The sequence below is a fragment of the Umbelopsis ramanniana genome, assembly GCF_025399195.1.
Source record: "Umbelopsis ramanniana AG unplaced genomic scaffold K450scaffold_3, whole genome shotgun sequence".
Taxonomy (NCBI): domain Eukaryota; kingdom Fungi; phylum Mucoromycota; class Umbelopsidomycetes; order Umbelopsidales; family Umbelopsidaceae; genus Umbelopsis; species Umbelopsis ramanniana.
The window spans coordinates 499865-519916 of NW_026252089.1; the positions used below are offsets into that span (position 1 = coordinate 499865).

General features: G+C 43.3%; 9 protein-coding genes across 9 annotated transcripts; 6 read left to right on the forward strand and 3 right to left on the reverse strand.

Annotated features, from left to right (window-relative positions):
- Positions 1–1064: 1064 nt before the first annotated feature.
- On the reverse strand, positions 1065–2961 carry K450DRAFT_204389 (uncharacterized protein). Its single transcript, XM_051584722.1, has 6 exons — positions 2723–2961; positions 2580–2654; positions 2442–2481; positions 1894–2380; positions 1718–1820; positions 1065–1643 (listed from the first exon to the last, which is right to left on the reverse strand). The coding sequence occupies exons 1-6, from the start codon at positions 2777–2779 to the stop codon at positions 1260–1262; spliced, it is 1146 nt and encodes a 381-aa protein (XP_051448983.1). The 5' UTR covers positions 2780–2961; the 3' UTR covers positions 1065–1259.
- A 43-nt stretch (positions 2962–3004) lies between these two features.
- K450DRAFT_220894 (uncharacterized protein) lies at positions 3005–6899 on the forward strand. The gene is made up of 7 exons (XM_051585625.1): positions 3005–3229; positions 3328–3385; positions 3452–3891; positions 3968–4280; positions 4368–4400; positions 4466–4768; positions 4861–6899. The coding sequence occupies exons 3-7, from the start codon at positions 3454–3456 to the stop codon at positions 6687–6689; spliced, it is 2916 nt and encodes a 971-aa protein (XP_051448984.1). The 5' UTR covers positions 3005–3229; positions 3328–3385; positions 3452–3453; the 3' UTR covers positions 6690–6899.
- A 1599-nt stretch (positions 6900–8498) lies between these two features.
- K450DRAFT_220901 (uncharacterized protein) lies at positions 8499–9853 on the forward strand. The gene is made up of 2 exons (XM_051585626.1): positions 8499–8826; positions 8916–9853. Exons 1-2 carry the CDS (start codon positions 8571–8573, stop codon positions 9617–9619), a joined length of 960 nt encoding a protein of 319 aa, XP_051448985.1. The 5' UTR covers positions 8499–8570; the 3' UTR covers positions 9620–9853.
- Positions 9854–10946: 1093 nt separating this feature from the next.
- Positions 10947–11860, forward strand: K450DRAFT_220905 (uncharacterized protein). The gene has a single exon (XM_051585627.1). The coding sequence runs from the start codon at positions 11114–11116 to the stop codon at positions 11780–11782; it is 669 nt and encodes a 222-aa protein (XP_051448986.1). The 5' UTR covers positions 10947–11113; the 3' UTR covers positions 11783–11860.
- A 482-nt stretch (positions 11861–12342) lies between these two features.
- On the forward strand, positions 12343–13873 carry K450DRAFT_220909 (uncharacterized protein). The gene has a single exon (XM_051585628.1). The coding sequence runs from the start codon at positions 12387–12389 to the stop codon at positions 13632–13634; it is 1248 nt and encodes a 415-aa protein (XP_051448987.1). The 5' UTR covers positions 12343–12386; the 3' UTR covers positions 13635–13873.
- Positions 13874–14152: 279 nt separating this feature from the next.
- On the forward strand, positions 14153–14819 carry K450DRAFT_220910 (uncharacterized protein). The gene has a single exon (XM_051585629.1). It carries the CDS (start codon positions 14199–14201, stop codon positions 14700–14702), a length of 504 nt encoding a protein of 167 aa, XP_051448988.1. The 5' UTR covers positions 14153–14198; the 3' UTR covers positions 14703–14819.
- K450DRAFT_220911 (uncharacterized protein) lies at positions 14820–15961 on the reverse strand. Its single transcript, XM_051585630.1, has one exon. It carries the CDS (start codon positions 15900–15902, stop codon positions 14937–14939), a length of 966 nt encoding a protein of 321 aa, XP_051448989.1. The 5' UTR covers positions 15903–15961; the 3' UTR covers positions 14820–14936.
- A 30-nt stretch (positions 15962–15991) lies between these two features.
- K450DRAFT_220914 (uncharacterized protein) lies at positions 15992–17944 on the forward strand. Its single transcript, XM_051585631.1, has 5 exons — positions 15992–16168; positions 16239–16305; positions 16381–16667; positions 16741–17082; positions 17152–17944. The coding sequence occupies exons 1-5, from the start codon at positions 16038–16040 to the stop codon at positions 17552–17554; spliced, it is 1230 nt and encodes a 409-aa protein (XP_051448990.1). The 5' UTR covers positions 15992–16037; the 3' UTR covers positions 17555–17944.
- Positions 17618–19925, reverse strand: K450DRAFT_220918 (uncharacterized protein). The gene is made up of 12 exons (XM_051585632.1): positions 19803–19925; positions 19717–19727; positions 19572–19638; positions 19478–19504; positions 19358–19391; positions 19193–19292; positions 18914–19120; positions 18577–18833; positions 18463–18507; positions 18191–18396; positions 17972–18131; positions 17618–17901 (listed from the first exon to the last, which is right to left on the reverse strand). Exons 1-12 carry the CDS (start codon positions 19890–19892, stop codon positions 17681–17683), a joined length of 1425 nt encoding a protein of 474 aa, XP_051448991.1. The 5' UTR covers positions 19893–19925; the 3' UTR covers positions 17618–17680.
- Between the last annotated feature and the right edge of the window lie 127 nt (positions 19926–20052).

Below are 20052 nucleotides of genomic sequence, written 5' to 3' on the forward strand. Positions count from 1 at the left end.
CTATGTCAGAATTGATGTGAAATACACCGTTTGCGGAATGGTTTCTGGAGTCTTTTTTTGTCACATATTACTGTTTATTCATATCAATCTGTCCCCATCCTATGATGACAGATTATCTATAATAATGAAATATAAAAGAAAACAATAGCATACGAGAGAGGATGGCCTGGGAATTTTTTCAATTCTCACAGTCATTAGTAAGTCGAATATAGGTAAGAGAAACTGAATAATTTGTCACTTTCCTGTGATGGCTGATACTCAACTCGATGTTTTTATCCAATATTACCTTTATAATGATAACATATAACATCTATCAATAAATGACGGCCCGAAGTGCATCACTTTCACAGTTGGATGAGTCGTTTGGATTAGTACATGAATGGCTGCTTGCGAGGCGATATATGCACGTACATAAAGTATTATAAAGCAATGACTTTTGCATTTGTTTGACTTTCATAACGGAGTGGCATCCACTGATTTTATTTGCTGACACCGACGGACGGAAAAAAAATCAGCGCTTGAATACGCCATCATCTTGAAATGCTGCCTTAAACCTACAGCTATCAATAAAAAAGACGCGGCCGTGACCTCAAATGCAACATCTCTGATTTTCAAAGAGGACGCTCGATAGAAATATGTCGTTGCGATTTCTCTGCTTGATAAAAATTGTGGTAAATGTATTTGATATTTTTCCGAGACTTATTTAACATTCAATACCGTACTCAGTACATCATCATGCTGATCTGTCACATTTATTATATATCCGCGAGATTTAAGCAATACGTACGGTTGGTTCTGTATTTGTATACCATGGGCAAATACAATAATGTCGATGCAAAATTTATATTTCAGGGGAGTTTGATATAACTCTTCTGAAAAATTCTGATATATGCTCATAAAGACACCAACACAAAGAGCCTCGAAAAGGTTAGATTTTCATCAGAGTCTACAACAAGACTAGACGCTGTATGTCGCTAATAGCCGCTCTAAGATAAGCAACTACAAACGAATTTTAGCTAGTGGTGGGCCGGAACACGAACAAACAGTCGAGAACAGGTATGAATGTTTTCATTTTTTTATTTCCAATGGAAAAAAGGTTCTATATAGATGGGATGATTTCTTCTTTAAGCAGAAAAAGGTAAACAAGGAAGAAAGAGTTCAAGAGCAGGGCGATTTAGGCTAGGGCGGACCTCTTGATGGGGCATTCACAAGAAGTTATGGAGTTTGCGAAAAAAATAGAAAGAGTGTGCTCAAACCATTTAAGCAGTGAGCTTCTTGATGACAGCATCGGTGTACTGAGTGTTGGTAGAGTGACCACCCAAATCTCCAGTGAGAGTCTTACCCTCAGCGATGGTGGTCAAGACAGCCTTCTCGATGGCATCAGCTTGAGAGTACAAACGCATGTGTCTCAACATCATGATACCAGAGAGCAACAAGGCAGTAGGGTTGGCCTTATCCAATCCAGCGATATCAGGGGCAGTACCGTGAACGGCCTCGAAGATGGAAGCGTCACGACCAATGTTACCAGAGGGAGTCAAACCAAGACCTCCAATGAGACCAGCGCACATATCGGAAAGAATATCACCATACAAGTTGGGCATGACCATGACGGTATCAGCGTAGATGTTAGGGTCTTGAGTAATCTGGGGGTGGGGAGCGAGTCGTGTTAATCGACATATATAGATTTAAAACAAATGGTATGAAGAGGATACTTTACGTGGAGGCAGGCACGGTCGAGAAGAACGTCGTTGAACTTGATGCTGGGGAATTCCTTGGCGACTTGCTTGCAGACATCCAAGAACAAACCGTCAGCGAGTTTCCTAAAAAGACATACAAGATGAGCGCGCATCCTATCACAACTATTTCTTCCTTTCAAATTCCCAAATGTCTTACATGATGTTAGCCTTGTGGACGGCAGTGACGCGATCACGACCAACCTGTTGGGCGTAGGTGAAAGCATAACGAGCGCAACGCTCAGAGGCATCCTTGGTGATCAACTTGATGGACTGGACAACGCCATCAATAACTTCGTGTTCAATACCAGAGTATTCACCTTCGGTGTTCTCACGGATAAGAACGGTGTTGACGTTCTCATAAGGAGTCTTGTAGCCAACAATAGACCGGCAGGGACGAACGTTGGCATAAAGGTTGAAAGTACGACGAAGAGTCAAGTTAAGAGAAACGTGACCCTTGCCAATGGGGGTGGCAAGGGGACCCTTCAAAGCGACGGTGTTCTTGCGGACAGACTCAATAGCGTCATCAGGGATGGCAGTCTTACCGTCCTTGATAACAGGAGTGACATCGACTTCCTCCCACTCGATGGGTACCTTGGCAGCAGAGAAAATACGCTTAACAGAGGCGGAAATCTCGGGACCAATACCTATTTTCCAATGTCCATATTAGTACAATATTACCAGATCACTTTCGACCGTCTAACCCACACATACCGTCACCGGGAATGAGGGTAACCTCATAGTTGCCCTATAAACAGTGATAAAGGAATGGAAGGAATTGGCGATGGTGAGGTTGAGACACTTTTAAGAAAAAATGCTTTGTTATTGCAGGGATCTTCAGCATACCTTAGCGTTCTTCTGAGCACTGAAAGCCTGGGTGATGCTGGGAGTGGCGGTGGTGATAGAACGAGCAGCATTGAGCTACAGGAGAGCAAAAAGCGTCATCAGCTACATTGTAAATGCGACACGTATCAATGGTTCAGTTTTACCTTGACAGCAGAGAATGCTGCTGACTTAAGAGCAACGGAAGTCTTGGACAAGAACATTGGAGATGGAAATGGGAGAAGAGGACGGAAAACTGGGAAGTAAAAAAAATTTCTGTAAGTTGTTGCTGTTAGTGTATATACGATACTGTAAATTTTGCGTTCACTGCAATGTTGCAGGGTTCAATGGTTGATTGTCCGATTGCTATTTTTCCCGACTCTACCGAATACCTTGGACATCTTGGACGTCCTATTGAAGCCTTAGAAGCATCGAGAAGGTAGTTATTCACCGATTTCTTAAAGATTATATTGATTGGACGATCGAAAAATAAAAAACAAACTTCCCACTGTGAAATGAGGGGTTATCTGGTAGCAAGACGAGGACTCAGTCGAACCAGTATTTCGGCTATACTGCTGTCCCGTATTAAAACGTAGCTTGGACATCCCGACATTTTAAAAATCTTGCTTTGGATAATGCTTGCTATCATGGCTTTGTAATGAGATCAACTCTTTGTAAGCACTTCATGGCATCATTCATATTACGATATACATATCGTTTTCATTGGAAAAATAACATCGTAAAACCTCCTAACCCAATATCTTCACCCTAGCAATGAACGAAAGACACTCTTATATTCACCTCGCTGAAACTAGGCTGCAAACAATTAGGTAACAAAATCATCAATAATTAGATCCATCATTCTACTTTGCAACTTCTTTACGATTTATTATTAGCAATGACTATAGTGTTACCTTGGCCCAAGAGCGGGCACAATGCAAGTCACGCGACGACCACCTCGTCCACTTCCAGCTCCTTGTGCTCATCATCTCGCCTTTCATCATCAACAGCTCCCTCCTCGGCCATGGAGCAAAACGCTCCAATACAAACTTTAAAGCCCTTACCGGCTTTGGACATGGCAGATCCTACTCTACATTCCATCATACCATCATCGCCGGCCACTCCGCTTCCCATCACAGCTCGCTCTGTTTCATTGAGCCGACGAAATCATTCAGCTGATAATCATCAGCACACCCTTTCCGGCCGCAGCACTCCAGACGAGACTATACAACGAAAACCAAGAAAAGTCTTGGGAAACTATACCCTTAGTAAAACACTAGGTGCCGGAAGTATGGGCAAAGTTAAGCTTGCTGTCCATGGAATTACTGGCCACAAGGTATTACCATGCTTATTTTATGATGGATCATTTCTTAACTTGTGCACGTTGAATACTCATGTCTATGCTTTTTTAGTTGGCGGTCAAGATTATTCCAAGGGCCAATATTCAAGCCATTATGGAACGGAGTAAAGATATTGAAAAAGCCAAAAAGGAACTTGAACGAGAGGAAAATCGTGAGATGAGGACAATTCGGGAAGCCAGTATCATGCTCTTGCTTCATCACCCATACATTGTCAGTTTGGAGGAAATGATGTTGATAGAACCCTATTACTACATGCTCATGGAGTATGTGAATGGGGGGCAATTGCTTGACTACATTATTGCTCACGGTAGACTGAAAGAGAAGAATGCCCGCCGATTTGCCAGACAAATTATCAGTGCTTTAGGTGAGTCAAGTTGAACCCGATCCGCATCTGACAGACACCCAGCCCAACGCAATATATTTATCAAATTTTGGCTCTTTCCTTTTCCAGATTATTGCCACAGGAATTCCATCGTCCATAGAGGTATTGTACTCCCTGCCAAGCCAACTGACCATCTCACAAGTTTCTAACTGATGTTTGCTGAACAGACTTGAAGATCGAAAACATTCTGATATCAAGATCTGGAAACATTAAGATTATCGACTTTGGCTTGTCCAATCTTTTTTCGCCTCTCTCTCACCTTTCCACGTTTTGTGGTTCCCTGTATTTTGCTGCGCCAGAACTGCTCCATGCTAAACTTTACACTGGTCCCGAGGTGGATGTATGGAGTTTTGGTATTGTACTCTATGTCCTTGTTTGTGGCAAAGTTCCCTTTGACGATCAAAGCATGCCAGCTCTTCATGCGAAGATTAAGCGCGGCGTTGTAGATTATCCAGGTTTTCTTAGTACAGGTAAGGCATTGTGGGGAAAAAAAAAATTCTGGTAGATCACATATGTAACGGTTGCTATCTTCATAATATGTAACTTGTCTTGTTTCCTGTAGATTGTAAAAACTTGTTATCTCGCATGCTAGTCACCAACCCTAGTCATCGCGCAACCGTCTCTGAGATAGTCATGCACCCTTGGATGAACAAAGGCTACGATGCTCCAGTCAATAACTTTTTACCATCACGCACTCCGCTCACCTTGCCGCTTGATATGGACGTGGTCCGAGCTATGACTGGTTTTGAGTTTGGTTCCGTCGAAGAAATCAAGGAAAAACTGGAGGCCATTGTATCATCTGAATCGTATCAAAAGGCAGCCAATGCTTTGATGGTGGCATCAAAACAATATCAAGAGCATCTCGATCGGCAACAAAAACATGCAGCCATCAATCGGCGGATGACCTCTAGCTTTGTCATACCCAATGATGATCCCCAGTCTATTCCGTCCGCATACGAGCCACTTGTGTCAATTTACTATCTTGCGAAAGAGAAAATGGAACGCGAGCGAGCTTCGTCGTCTACACCACTCCGCAAAAAATTCTCAGATAGTCAACTTATAGAGCGTGCCTACGATAATGAGCTCCCATCAACATCTAACCATATACCCGGTGAATCTCACTTCACGACGATACCACAAGACCAACGTCCAACATTTGCGCGAAAGCATAGCAGTAGCGCATTGGCTAACTTTGGCAGAAGATCCAAACCGAAAGTCCGATTAGACGATGACGGTAACGTTATTGGATTCGAGAACACCAATGCTTCAACAGACGAACCAAGCGGCTTTGGTAGACTGTTCAATCGTGGTCGAAAGAGCGTTGACTCCACTCGCAGCGATATTTCTGCTAAAGACGAAAAGAAAGGAACCGGAGTCTTCCGACGATTGAGCCTTGCCCTAAATCGCAATTCCTTGGATGGTAAACGAGAACGAGGCCATGCGCGAGTTCAAAGTGCCAGTGGCGTTGTGCCTAGTACCAGCAGCAATGCAAGAAGTAAAATGGGGGCACGACAATTATCCTCTGCTTCACAGTTGTCCAAGACTTGCATTACGGCCAATCAACTGCAACAAACCATACCTATTGCACCTAACCAGGATCAACCCGTACCCGTGTCGCCCTCCATCTCAGCGCCTCAGCCTTCAGCGAGCAAACGAGCTTCAGGACAGTTCACTGGGACGTCGCCTATCAAGGATTTGGGGGGTAAGTTTACAACCTTGTTACAGCGAGCAACCTCCATCAATGACCGTAGAAGAGCAAGAAAGCAATCCACGAGTAGCCATCTGTCATCACCATACGATCCCATGTCACCACCTCCTACTCCACCCAAAACATCAGAGGCAACACGATCTTACCAAGCGGCCACCATCTCTTCTCATCAAAGGTCTGCTTCGCATGGTGGTTCTAGAACACCTCAAACATCTTCTGTAAATGCAACCGTAAACCACCATAACCAACCTTCCACATCCTCTAGTGGAAATGCGGATCAAAGTATCCGCCCGGTATTTGTAAAGGGACTCTTTTCAGTAGCAACCACATCTACAAAAGAACCTTCTGTGATTCGTGCCGACTTGATACGAGTGCTGGATCAACTTGATGTCAAGTGGCGTGAAGGTCAAGGCCGATTTGAATGTGTACACATGCCAAGCATTGAAATTGGCAAGATATCCGAAAAGCGTCTTCCTCCTCTGCCAAATGGAGATTCGGCTTCTTCACCTGAAGCTCCTATTCCTGCCGCCCAGGTACCAGACATGGTTGTACGGTTTGAAATCAACATCGTAAAAGTGCCTTGGTTATTGGGCATGCATGGTATCCAATTCCGTCGCGTAGGCGGCCACCCATGGCAGTATAAAAACATGTGTTCTAAAATCCTTAGTGAAGTCAAATTGTAACACTTTTTTGAAGCACCTATTTTCCCCAATCACATTTTGCAATATAACTTAATAACCTGCGTGTCTCTTTACATTACATTCACAGACGTATCCCATTTTTGGTTCTCAATACATTTAACAGAGAAACATTTCAAAACTACTTATAGAAGTTCTCCTGCACTGTTACATTTCCTAAACACTGTATATGCCACTATTTTTTTTAATGTTGCCGCTAAAATGCCGACGTGATGGTGGATTGAACAAACTCCTTATGGAGAAAACATAGACCCGGACAAGCTATTGAGGATAGTGTGCTCCATGTCCGTATTTTCGTTCTACCGATGCTATCAGTAAGCGTGAGCTCTAAGTGCAGTCAGTCAACGCTTCAAAGTGGAAGCCTCCGAAAAATTCCGAATGGGCCGTGCTTGCCACTTAGTGATCATATAGCGCTTTTCGATCCACATTACATAAAAGCCTTGTATTTTCGATTTTCTACATGATCGGAGAACCAATTCAACACGGGCGGGATAAACTTGTAAAACCCCGTTTCTGGGCAAAACATTTAAGATGTTTTGCCGACTAGTAATACGATATACCCGCAGCTGTAGCGATGTTTGCATTGTTCGATAAACGAGCAAATTTCCAGCTTCCCGTTTTCTCTTAAATGGCGGCGGCCTCTAAATGCCCCTTAGTTACGGTAGAAGTTTTACTTGTCTATGTCTTCATTCAGTTGTTTATACAATATTTAGTAGAACCGTCATCATTGACTTAAAAAAAGTCCTGCCAATCCAGTTTGTTCTCATCGAGTGCTCGCCTAACGAAGCGGAAGTGGGTTTCCGCACAGCCAGGAAAAAGTGCAAAGTATTGAATAGTTGGGTGGCACATTTGCAGCCTTAATTTCTTCTGCTACTCATGATTTTCATCCATGCTGATCCACTCCAGCTTAGCCATACGATCTAAATATTTCGCTCACTTTTTTGTTACGTTGTTGACGTTGGAACGCCATCCACCAAATTCGAAATCTTGGAATCGACGTTAGCGGCTAAGTCGCGTGTGACAAAGCCCAAATTGAACCACCGTCATGGGACGTTTCCACGGTAGTTAAAGTATCTAGGCCATGAGAGTGACATATAATGTCATGTTCAGACGGAAAGAGTGTTGGATGAATGCCATTATAATTAGTACAGTTGGAGTACGCTGCGGTGGGGTGCGGTACAAGAGCCACATAAGGTCCGGTCTCTGATTCGAAAGCCGGAGAAATTAATGTTCATTCGTCATGAATAAGCAGGCAGCTTACTGCGAACTCCGGGAAATATAGAATGCACTGGTATGAAATGGACCACATCTGTAGGTATTCTGCACTGATTTTGGTCAGTCAGCTTGGAACATTATGTGAGTGCGCATACGAAATTAGGCTCATACGTTTAATCTGCGACAATGGCAGTGTTAGTAACGAGTGCAGACGACAGAAATTGTGTGATAAACTACACAGATTCATTTGTGGTTACACGAGATCTTTTCTTTTTTGGATGTTTCTCTATTGGCACTTTGAATTCCACATTCAGTGATATTCAATTCGTAAGCCAGGAAATAATTGGTTCCATAGACACCGAAACAAAGCCTTGCATTTTGATTGGGCCTTGGCATTAGGTACAGAGCCGGTGGTCCGACTAATTTGTTAGGTGAGTCTGTGGTTAAACTATAACCCCGGTTACCGGAGTATCCTGACTTTCCCAATTGACAGCAAGCGGGCGGAAACAAGGCTTTTCGGCAGTACTTGACTTCCGTTAGAAATGACTATTAAAGCCTACACAGTTTATCCATTCAAAATCGTACAACCTCTTTTTTTTTTTTCTCCTTCTTCTTCCTCTCGCTCCATACATTTTTCGTCACTCATCTGTCATGAACAAAAACAACCGCCCATTAAGAGACAAGAGCAAGTCAACTGATCCAGACGACTGCCTAAGACGACCAGCTTCACGACCGTGCTTCAAAAATCAATGGCAGCGACAGCGAGAAGAGCAGGATAAAGCAGCTTACCAACGACATTGCGCAGAACGACTTGCCTCAGTCTACAATGGCAATACTACCCAAGCTATCTTGTTTTTGAAGGCCATAAAGGCCAACAACCGTGAACCTATGCAGCCTTTTACTATACGTAAGCATAAAGACATTCCAAATTTCTCTTGTAATTTTTTTTTTTTTTTTTTTTCCATTTCTCATCTCTTACAAATACCTCCTCTGCAGCATCCCTTGCAGCTGATATTTTGAAAAACTGGGAAGGCGAAGAACCCAACAGCAGCCGAACTGCTCAGCTTGCAGAAACAATCAACAATTTGCTCACTACCACTGCCATCAAGGGAGTCACCGACTTAGATGCAGCCATAGTGAAAACTTGCGCCAACAGGTCAGCCATGCCTGTAGCTTGCCCTACTACGACTATGATGGTCGCCATATGCTATATCCAACGGCTAAAACGAAAGTATCAAAACGTAAAAGGCGCTCGTGGTTGTAGTCAGCGACTTTTGCTAGTCGCTTACATGATCAGCGCAAAATACATCCACGCTTGCTTGCGAACCATTGTTGATTCTTCACAGCATCGCCAGGCTGAGCCGCAACAAATGAAGGAACCTGTCAGTGTTTCAATCATGCCCTCTACTACTGTAGTCGAACCTGTTTCTCCTCAAGCACCTAAGGCTGTTCCAGTTCTTGGATCCGCTAGAGAACCAGATTCCCCACCTGCCTCACCGCCAATGACCAGCGCAAAACCACCACAACCCACTGCTGCCCAACTTTACCGTATGGAATTGGAGTTCCTTCACTTCCTGGACTACGACCTTTTGGTCCCCAATCCATGCGCTCTCATCGACTGGTGGTATCGCTGTGTTCGCGACCATGATGCTTCCGCTCTTGAATATAAGCCTGATGCCGTTCAAGATGAAAAAATATAACCAAATCCCATAATGTAATTTCCTTACCTCTTTTTTCCATATAGTTTTTCTTACTCCATTATCTGTATATAATCACAGCCCCAGCAAAACCAGTTTTCTGAACATACGCCATATCTTGGGGTCACTGTTCTCACTTCCATTCTTTCCTTATTGCAATGACAGATTTCTCTATGAAATTTACCCCTCCCTAATAGCATTAAAAACCATAGCCTGACCCCATTTTATTCTAAAGGGATTTTTGATGAGCTGTTAGGACGGCAAATTGGGATATTTACTAAAGTTTAGCCGGCGTCCCACCAAGATGATCTCCTGTGGTACTTCTTCTCCAACAAGCTTTCACCCCAGTGCTATCAAACCATGTCGCGTTTGATCTCTTTGGCTACTATGTGCTCTCCTAAACAGGAGACGCATCCTCGCTAAATTTTCTAATACGACACAGTCTTTATGAGATACTGTTATGGTTGCTTTGCACGCACGTCATCGTCGAGCTGGGTAGCGCACTTGAGCCATTCTACTTTATTTGGCACGGTCAGCCAACCTGTACCATTCAGAAAAAGAAAAAGTCCATGGAGGCTGGATATTCTGTAGTCAGTGATGGCATGGACCAGAGTTAATTTTTTTGGCTGACTCAGTAAAATAACTTTGGTCTTTTGGATTGGTCATTGGATGCACGTCCGGCCCCCTCCTTTGGCATAAATTTAGACGGCTTTCGGCATTGTAAGGGCAATTCATGAAGGCGGAGATTCTGTTGGCCCGCAATTGAGATTCGGTCCAGCACGCCGTGGGTCTCCGCGAGCAAAAAAAATTTTCTGGCGAAAACAAATTGTACAAGCTTCTGTTCCAAATGAGATGTGCCAGGCATATCAGAAATATGGTACTCACAAAAACTTAAAAATGCAAAGACGATAGAATCGGAGTGTTTATTACAATGACAATCCGATTGAAAAGAGTTTATCGATAAAGTAGGTGATAATGCATTTCCAAACGTCAATGGCAGCTCAATGCTAAGTGGATAAACGCAAACAAAAAAAGGAATATATATTGAGTACTATTCCCAAAGTAAAGGGAATTATTAATTTCTGAATGGCCTATTTTTTTAACAAGTACAGAAGGAATGGGATATTTAATTGAAAGAATGCGTACTTCATCGCGATGCGTCATATCCAAGGCACACGGCACTGACGATGCCGTAATGCGGTACAAGGTACTTTGCGTAAGCCGTAGCTTACCAATAAACGTTCTAATCCCACACGGATGATAAACCCCCCCCCCTATATCAGCATCATGCCATGTTTTATCCGAGAAACGATGGGTTTACGTTGGCACAGCTTTATCTCTTCCATACAGGCAGCGTAAGCTATAGCGGAAGAAATTCTTCCGGGTGGCAACCCGTAAATAGGAGGACTGCTTTTCTAGGATGCGTCAATTTTTGCCGAAGCTGCCATCTCTGTTTTTGATAAAACGGAAGGGATCAAAAAGTAATCTTTGTAACCAATGTCTGTACGAATAATACCTCAAGCTTTACGAAAAGCCGCCTTCATTTCCATAAGGCATAACCCCACTGCATATGGCGTTATTGTTCGACAATCTCGCAATCTACATTTCACACGATCTCCTCCAGCACTGAACCTCCGGCTGAGTCAATGGACAGGGCAGCGCATGCTGACCACTTCTACCAAGCCAAACGGATCCGCAACTACAGCTATTCATAATACCGCAGTTATACAAGAGAAACAACCGGGAAAACTTCGGCAATTGATGAAGCAATATGGTATACCTGGTATTGCTGTCTATCTGACCCTCGGAATGGTGGACCTGGGAGCCACTTATTTCACCATACAAATGGTGGGTGCTGAAAAGGTCAAGGAGTTGGAAAACTGGGTTAAGAGCTCATTTGGTCGATTTGGTGTTTGGAACAAGCAGAATCCTGATGAACCAGATACAACAGCAACCACCCTTGGGGTTGGCGGTGTCCTAGGCGAATTAGAAGCTGAAGTTACTGCAGAAGGAGCAAAACCATCCATGGCATCCATTTTCATTTTGGCATATGGAATTCACAAAACCGTCTTCCTTCCATTCCGTCTAGGTGTCACTGCCGCAATCACTCCATGGGTAGTTCGACGATTAGGGGCCATGGGTTGGATTGGCCGAAAGGCACTGTAGATTATGATACCGTTAATAGTTTTTAAAATAAAAAATCAAATAGAATAGAGAATCCTGCCGCGAGATGGATTGATTGAATTAACATTTACGCTATATTGGCAATTGAGTTTTCGTTATGTACTTATAGGTAATACCGCGATTTACATTCCAGTCAGTCTGTGTTGGCAAATATCCATTAATATAAATGGAGAGGATTGACCTTAAGCATATAATATGAGAGCGTATTTGAATTCATGCTTCAACCTTAAATAAACCGGCCTAATACTGAGTCTTGGATCAGCAAGACTGAAGCATAGGCATAAAATCGTGTTTCTAGATATAGATGTGGCCATCCCTGTTGAGGTTTTCCCAGGATACTATGCGTTGCAACTCTCGCTACGCTAATCAAAGTGGTAGCTCTGCGTACAACGCTCTCGTCAAAAATCAACTGATTCTTTATCAGCATGCCACTTTTTCTAAATGGGAATGCCACATTCGGTATGAAAGCTGACACGTGGATGTCTCTTGGTGTGACGGCCATTGTTGCGATGATCTCAAAATTGCATAAAAGTATCTATCTGTCCCCATCGTATTGCTCTTTACTCTCCATAACGTTTAAAAATCTATGATCCATATTACAGATATAATTTATCTAATTGCTGAAAAACTGCTCCAACAAGAAGATTCCTACCAAGGCGTCTTGGACGTCATAGCATTGTCAAAAGCACATCCTTCTTGGCAGCCTGTGCTTGGCAAATTGGATTTCAGTCATCTTTTGAACAATGAAAACGAGCAACCATGTTCCAAGGGATACAACTATGCCGAATACATAATCAAGATGTCAGAATTTTTCACGAACGGATCTCATCGCAAACCGCTACATTTACAGCCAAAGGAGCTTCTTATCAATGTGCATGCTCTGTACGATAGCCAAGCAAGCGAAGACAAGCTGGCCGAATTCAACTTTGCCGTCTCGCAGCTCCTGCAACGCTGTCCCAATATCAATCACATCACGTTGCTTTTTGGGGTTAGTGAACAGCACGACGATCATCATCATTTGGCGGCCACGTTTCAAACATTATCGATCTGGAAATCGCAGCTTGAATTGCTCACTCTGCGGTACAATGGCTCAGAAAAGTTTAGTTTGTTTGACGATGCCCAAAAGTTCATTGAGCGTATCAAGGTGCCTGAAATCGAATTGGATGGCCCGTTTGGGCCCGACATCAACCTTTTCAGTGCCATCGATCGAAACCCTTATGTTCACAATCTGGCTATTCGTAACTCGGATATTTCGACTCTGCTTCATCTGGGAATGCTATGGCACAAGCTCAAGAAAATCAATGTGGACGCTTTGGAGCCCACAGCTTTGCTTTGGGTCCCATTCATTGTCATGGTAGGGTCCACGCCATCGGAGCTCACGGAATTGTCATATCAAGAACTTACGGATAACGATTTGCCAACCGTCAAATCTAGCTTTGAAAACTTACAATATATGCCAAAACTTCACCCAAACTTGAATGTTTTGAAGATCCATAACATCCATTTTCTGGGAGACGAATTTTTATGGTCAGCGTGGAACCATCTTTCACAACTCGAACATCTTAATATCACCTATTCTGATGCCCTGACCGGCGATATCTCTTTTCTTGATAAGGAGAAAGGTTGGAAGAAGCTCAAGACCCTCAATCTAACCGGATGTCACCATTTGGGAACCAGCTTCCCACTTTTGGTGATCGACATGACACAGTGTCGCGACTTCACTTTGACGTTGCCTTCCCATGTGAAGATTGCTCAACACCTTATTTCACGCGGATTCTTGTCTCGACCTCCCAAGTCTTCCTCAGAACAGGAATGGTTTCGTCTCGGCCAATGAAAGCCGTGGTTATATGATGATAGCACTTTTCATTCGCTCATTATACCTTATCCACCACCTACAATACAATACAAAGCCATTAGAGAAGATACTTAGAACATACCCTACTGTTCTTTTACAAATAATCCAGCCACCCGCGCTCTTTGCCATCATCTTACAATCCTTATACCTTATTTCTCCCCATCCAATTAATTCCTAATGTTGAAGAAAAATAAATATATGACGTTTTCAAAAAGCAACTCATGGCATTGGACTTTGAGTCATACGATATGCCAAGAGTCTGGAATGTCGCTATCGCTCTGTTAAAAGGAAGTTGCAATACCATACAAAGGCTAATGAAGAAATAGATGCAGTATTATTTGTTTATGATTAATGCATACGTGAATTACCCGAACCTGTTTTCAAACATTGATTGTATTCGGATACGTCAACTTCTATGGCGACGTTTCCAAAAGAACAGTTAGGCAAAATTCAGCAGCAGTGATTGGTCAATTTCGCACCTACCCGATGGCTCCCCTGCCATAATTTCTAACACTAGATCTTTTCCACGCTAATTGTCTCCAAATGCTTCGCAGTGCCTTTTGCCAGAGCTCTCGCCTTATCCGATTGTCAAAACCATGCATGCGCATCAACCAAAGAGCATTTCAACATGTCTCGTTGGTCCTTAAGGAACATTCAGGCGATCCATTCCCCTACCTCCAAGATCGCCATTCCAAGCAAGTGCAGGTTGAAGATCCCTACCCCAGGCTAGATCCCATACCTAGACCTAACGAATCACTCGAGACAAAGCGATCTAGACTTGTGTACCAGTCAAGGAAAAGAGGAATTTTGGAAACGGACTTGTTGCTCTCCACCTTTGCTAAGAAGTTCCTACCCAACTTTGACATGGAGCAATTGCTTCAATACGACGCTTTGTTGGATGAGGCTGACTGGGATATCTTCTACTATGCTACGTTCAAGAAGGACGTTCCAGAGCACCTCCAGTCCAATCAAGCGCTTCAAATGCTCCAGCAGCATGCTAAGAATGAAGGCAAGGTGATCCTCCAGATGCCCAGCCTGAGTGTATAATCGAATTACTGGGACTATCTTGTTTTCTTCTTCACATCAAAAACGTACAAACATTGTTTTGGTAAAATAGTGTCGTAGCATCAAACTGTTGAACAGCCAAAGAATACCATTGTCAAACTCTTTATAAAAAGTTGTAAATTAAAAGGATCTGGATGTTATCATTGCTTTTTTTTGTTTTTAAAGCATTGCATTTTGTTTACATTATCTACATTGCCTTGCTTCCATGCCATGGATTTACAATTGCTGAGCTCTCCAGTCATCGTCACTATCGCTTTCATCCTCATCTTCGTCCATGAAATCAATAGGCTGTTTCCGTGCTGCAGTTTTCTTCTGATAGGCTAGTTTTAATTGATCTCGGACACTGCTCTTCAGCTCCCGGCTGCTGGTATCGTCTTCGCCAAATTGCGTCGTTTTAGGGGCGGCAACGGGTAGAGGAGCCCGACTGCCTTCGAGTCTGATCCGTTTGAGATCACTAACGCGAGCCACCAATTCCTCTTGCTGCCTTTCCAGGTCCTCATCTCTATCGCGCCATAGTTCTTCTTCATCAATTTCTTCATTGATAGCTGCTGCCTGCTCATCTTCAGCCACCGCGTTTTTGAAGAGTTCGTATTCATGATCTAGATCAGCTTCCAGTTGTTCGGCTGGAGCTGGCGCATTCCGTGCTTTGGCGTCCGCTTCCGGATCATCGAAGAATCCAGCTGGTAACTTTGAGTCGGTTTCCGCGGTAGGTTGTTCTTCTTCAACAGGCGCATCGAAAAACCCTTCAGGTAAAGCAGACGTCGGTTTTTCGTCCGTCTCCATATCTTCATCGCTGTCTGACTCTTCTTCCTCCTTCTCTACCCGTTGTCGTTTTGCAGGTTGCGCACCTGCTTCGTCTTCGCTATCGTCATTCGAATCATCGGAACCATATCCAACCAACGTATCACGTTGGGACGCAGTTCTAGCCTGGACTTTATTTTCTCTCTGCGTTGTCTGAGGAGCTTCCTTCATTTGCCGAAGTTTAGCCAGAGTCTGTTTATGGGAAGCACTTGAAAGGTGGGATGGCCAAACAACCTCATTCTTTACAGGAATGGCGCAAATCAAGCAAGTCAAGCGTCCCTGGGTATCATACTTGGCTAAAGGGTGTTGCACTTGCTTTGCTGATTTCCTCTCTGTGCGTGATTTATTTAACAAGCTGCGAACATCAGGTTTGGGAGGCATGGCGAATGGGTGCAAAAGCAAGCAGGAAGGAACGAGCTGTGACTGGCAAAACCGAGGAGTACATTTATTCTTTTTTTTTTTTTTTTCCTTGCACTGAAATCTACCTACGATCCTCCGCCAGGTGCGAAATACAAGATGTCAAAAGACGACGACAGTTTCGATGTCATGGAGGCATTCTCCAGTGCTCCCGTTCCCGAAGAGCTAACTATGCAGGACCAACGCAAAAAGCGCAAAGCCGAGAAAGCCAAGGCGAAGGCGCAAGACAAGTAAGTCCCAGACACAGTTGAAAGAAAAATTATAACCGTATGTACGGTGATTAATCGATTTGACTATCAGACTGGAGAAAAACCGTGAAAACCGAGAGAAGAAGAAAAAGAAGAAGGATAAGATGAAGAAGCGCAAGGTTAGTTTTTTACACTGCATTTGATCCCCTCGATCATCCATTGTACTTTATTGACCGTCCACTTGCCTATCGTAGAGAGGAGAAGATGTCAGTGATGATAGTGATGCTGAAGACGAAGAAGGATCTTCAAAGGAAGAAGGTGCTGCCAACGATGAAGAAGGAGGTGATTCCAAAGATAAACCAGCCAAGAAAGCAAAGACCGAGAAACCAGTTAAAGAATCTAAAAAGGCTCCAGGTGTTTGGATCGGTAACTTGTCATTCTCCACCACCGAAGCTGATTTGAAGGCTTATTTCTCAAAGTGTGGAGAGATTACCCGTATCAAATGTCCCCCTGGCAGAAACGCTCGTCAAAACAATCAAGGGTAAGTTCAATCATTGACTTTTAGTAAACTATGTCAGCGCAGTGGATGACTAACAACCATCATATTGTTCCAGATTTGCCTTTATTGACTTCGCCACTGAAGAAGCTGTAGCTGCAGCAGTCGCAAAATCCGAGAGCGATTTGAACGGTCGTGCCCTTTTGATCAAGGATAGCAAAAATTACGAAAAGACTGGGCGACCAAAGAGAGAACCAGTTGAAGGAGAAGCAGTAGCGGATGGAGGCAAAGCTGGAGATAGGATCGCGAAAAAGCAAAAGAACCCTCCCAGTCCCACCGTCTTTGTAGGAAATCTTAGCTTCAATACCACTCGTGAAGCCATTCAACAACAATTTGAACCATGTGGGAGAATTAGAAAGGTTCGATTGGCCACTTTCCAAGACACTGGAAAGTGCAAAGGGTAATGATCTTTTTGTACAATGTCACCGCCCCATCATCTAGGCTTCGAACTAACAAATGCATCACACAGATTCGCATACATTGATTTTTTCGATGTTGACTCCGCAACAAAAGCCCTTCGTGCACCCGACAAGCACACACTGGATAATCGCAAGATTAGATTAGAGTATGCTAGTGAGGAGGCAACAAAGAAGGCTACACCTTGGGTATACCGACAAGAGCGAAAGGACGCTGAAGCTGCGACGGAAGAGCCGCAAGCCAGCCCTGCTCAAGAAGAGCGCCCTGCCATTACTACAAATGAAAAGGCAAAGGAAGAGCGAATAGCAAAGAAATTAGAACGTGAATTGAAACGCAAGGATGGACCATCTAGAGAAGGTAGAAGCAATGCCACTTCTGGAGCTATTCTGGCCAATGTACAGAGACAAAAAGTCACAGCTCAGCCATTCCAAGGCACCAAAATCACCTTTGATTGATAGAAAGCTCTTTATTACATACACCTACAATTGTTGTTTCGTTCTCATTATTTTCCCATGCACTATTGTATTTTCGCAAAAACAAAAAACACACACCAGTTCTTGTAAACATTGATCTCCATTGATTCATATGTTATCTGTCTCCCATAAGTTTTGACGGGCTGTCATCCAAGATTCAATATCAGGTTTCAATTGCTCATTCAAATTGTACGTCCTCATCATGCGATAAAACGCTTTGCGTATCTCTTTTGACTTTTCAGGGTTTCTGGCAAAAACTCGAATGTTGATTTCTTGAAATTGGGATGGCACAAGGGACGATACTTGTTGCTTGGGAATGGTGAAAGACCCTAAGGGAAACAGCAGGGCAAGAGTTACAGACTTGAAATACGGTTTGCTGGTGATGCTGAAACTACGTACCTTGGTCTTGATGCCGCTTACTGAAGAACCGAACAGAGTCCATTGGATTACGGTCCTTCATAGCATAATTAATCACCAGCCATTCAATAATCACATCCTCCTCCACCAAGCCACTGTTATCCGACTGGTAGCTGACCAATTCTCGGGCAGAAATCTTGTCCTAAAGATGCTAATGAGCAGTTGCTTTATTGCGTTGTGAGAACTTTTGGAAGTACTTACTTTTGTAATATGCGACTCCATGCCAGCCGGAATAAGAAATTCATCCACAAATCGATAGAGTTTACGTGTGCGTAGTCTTTTGATAATTTGACGTGCATCCTTTAGCTCATCATCCTCTGAATGCTCAATTGTCTTCAAAATACCATCTGTGAGCTTCCAAAATTTCTTAGGGTCTTCCACTGATTCCGATATCTTGAGAAAAGGATCTGTGGTCATAGAACGTTAGGGCTGCTGATTATATCATTCATGCCAATACATAGTTTATCGCTTACCGGCGGCAACTAAGATATCAGTGATCATGCACTCGACAGCCTTAGCTGAAATATGAAATGCGTTTTAACATTTTGTTATGTGCAATGTAGCTAAACCTGATTTCGTTCACATACCTTTTCGGTGGGTATACATTTGCTTGAAGAGGCTATATCGAGTATGAAAGATTTCATACAAATTGTACACCTCTTTCTCATGGTAGCATATCTGATTGTCGATAACTCGAGAGAACCACATCAGTCGTTTGGCGTCGTAGGAAGACTTGGCACCTAGATTGTAGCAGTCCCGTTCAATGTAGTCAAATTTGTCCACATCTAAACTGTTGCGCTTGTTGGCGACTATGTCGAACAAAAATGCTCTATCATTCGCTTGACTAAATTGATGCGAGTGTTACCATTTTACTGGTCAGCCTACGGTGTAGTCAACACTAATGACAAGGGACCATGAACATACCTGGTTGATTTGGGGACTCCAGCAATCAAGTCTTTGATAAAATTGATTTGGTGTCTATCAATATCAATGTAGTTGTCGTCTATCAAATACTCTAACATCATCTCTGATGCCTCTTCATGAGTCCATCGTTTGTGAGGTCGGGCAAGTGGCATAAATTCATTGTCGAATAAATGTGAATAGGGACCATGACCAAGGTCATGGCACAATCTGTTAAAGTTTCAAACAAATGCATGATTAGCATGGCCTTTTTGCAAGTCGCCAGTTTACCCTTTGTCGTACCCTGCTATCTTGACACTATCAATTTCGTCCTGTGTGATATGTAACTCCGGTTGATTCTCTTTGAAATGCTCAATCACGCCAGCAGCCAAGTATGAAACTCCTGTGAACGTTATTCAGCCCACAACAGCATAAATATTGACAAGCATTCTGGGGTTTATAGCTTACCAAGCGAATGCTCAAACCGATTATGGCTGGCGCCCTGTAGATCCATAAAGGGGTGAATGATAAGTTATAGTTGATTGTTCAAACCACCGATGTATTCAAGAAGATTCAAATATTACGTACTGGGAAGACATAGTAACAAGCGCCTAACTATTTTGCGCGACGCCAACAGTGTTAGCAACAATGAGCAGTATTTTGTTATGTTAGCGTCAAGTACCTGTTTTAACTCGCGGAGCCGTTGAAACTGGACGGTATCGGCGAATTGCATCTGAACATCATCCAGGCTTTAAAAAACAAGTCAAAAACGTATATCAGTAGAAACAGCCTGAGTAGAAGCATATCGGAACCACAGGAGTACATACCGTATATGACCCTTGATGCGATACCGGGTAAATGACGTGTTAGAGCTCAAATTGGTGTTGTGTCTCGTATTCATGTCAGTACTTACATGTATGGGGTCGTTAAATATTTTTCCATAGTTCAAGTGATCGTAAGAAAGGTTTCCTGGTATATTGTGGTTAAAGGTCAAGCCGGACATAGCGGTAACAGTGCAAAGAAGGTAGTGCAAAGAGTAACAGCGTGGAAAAAGATCACAGTTGAGCAGACATCGCGGTCCGAAACTTTTGGACCCACTCCAATGAAAGACAGTCACACTTTCAGCCAGCGGATTCTGAGCACTCAAGAAGAGCTCGTCGACG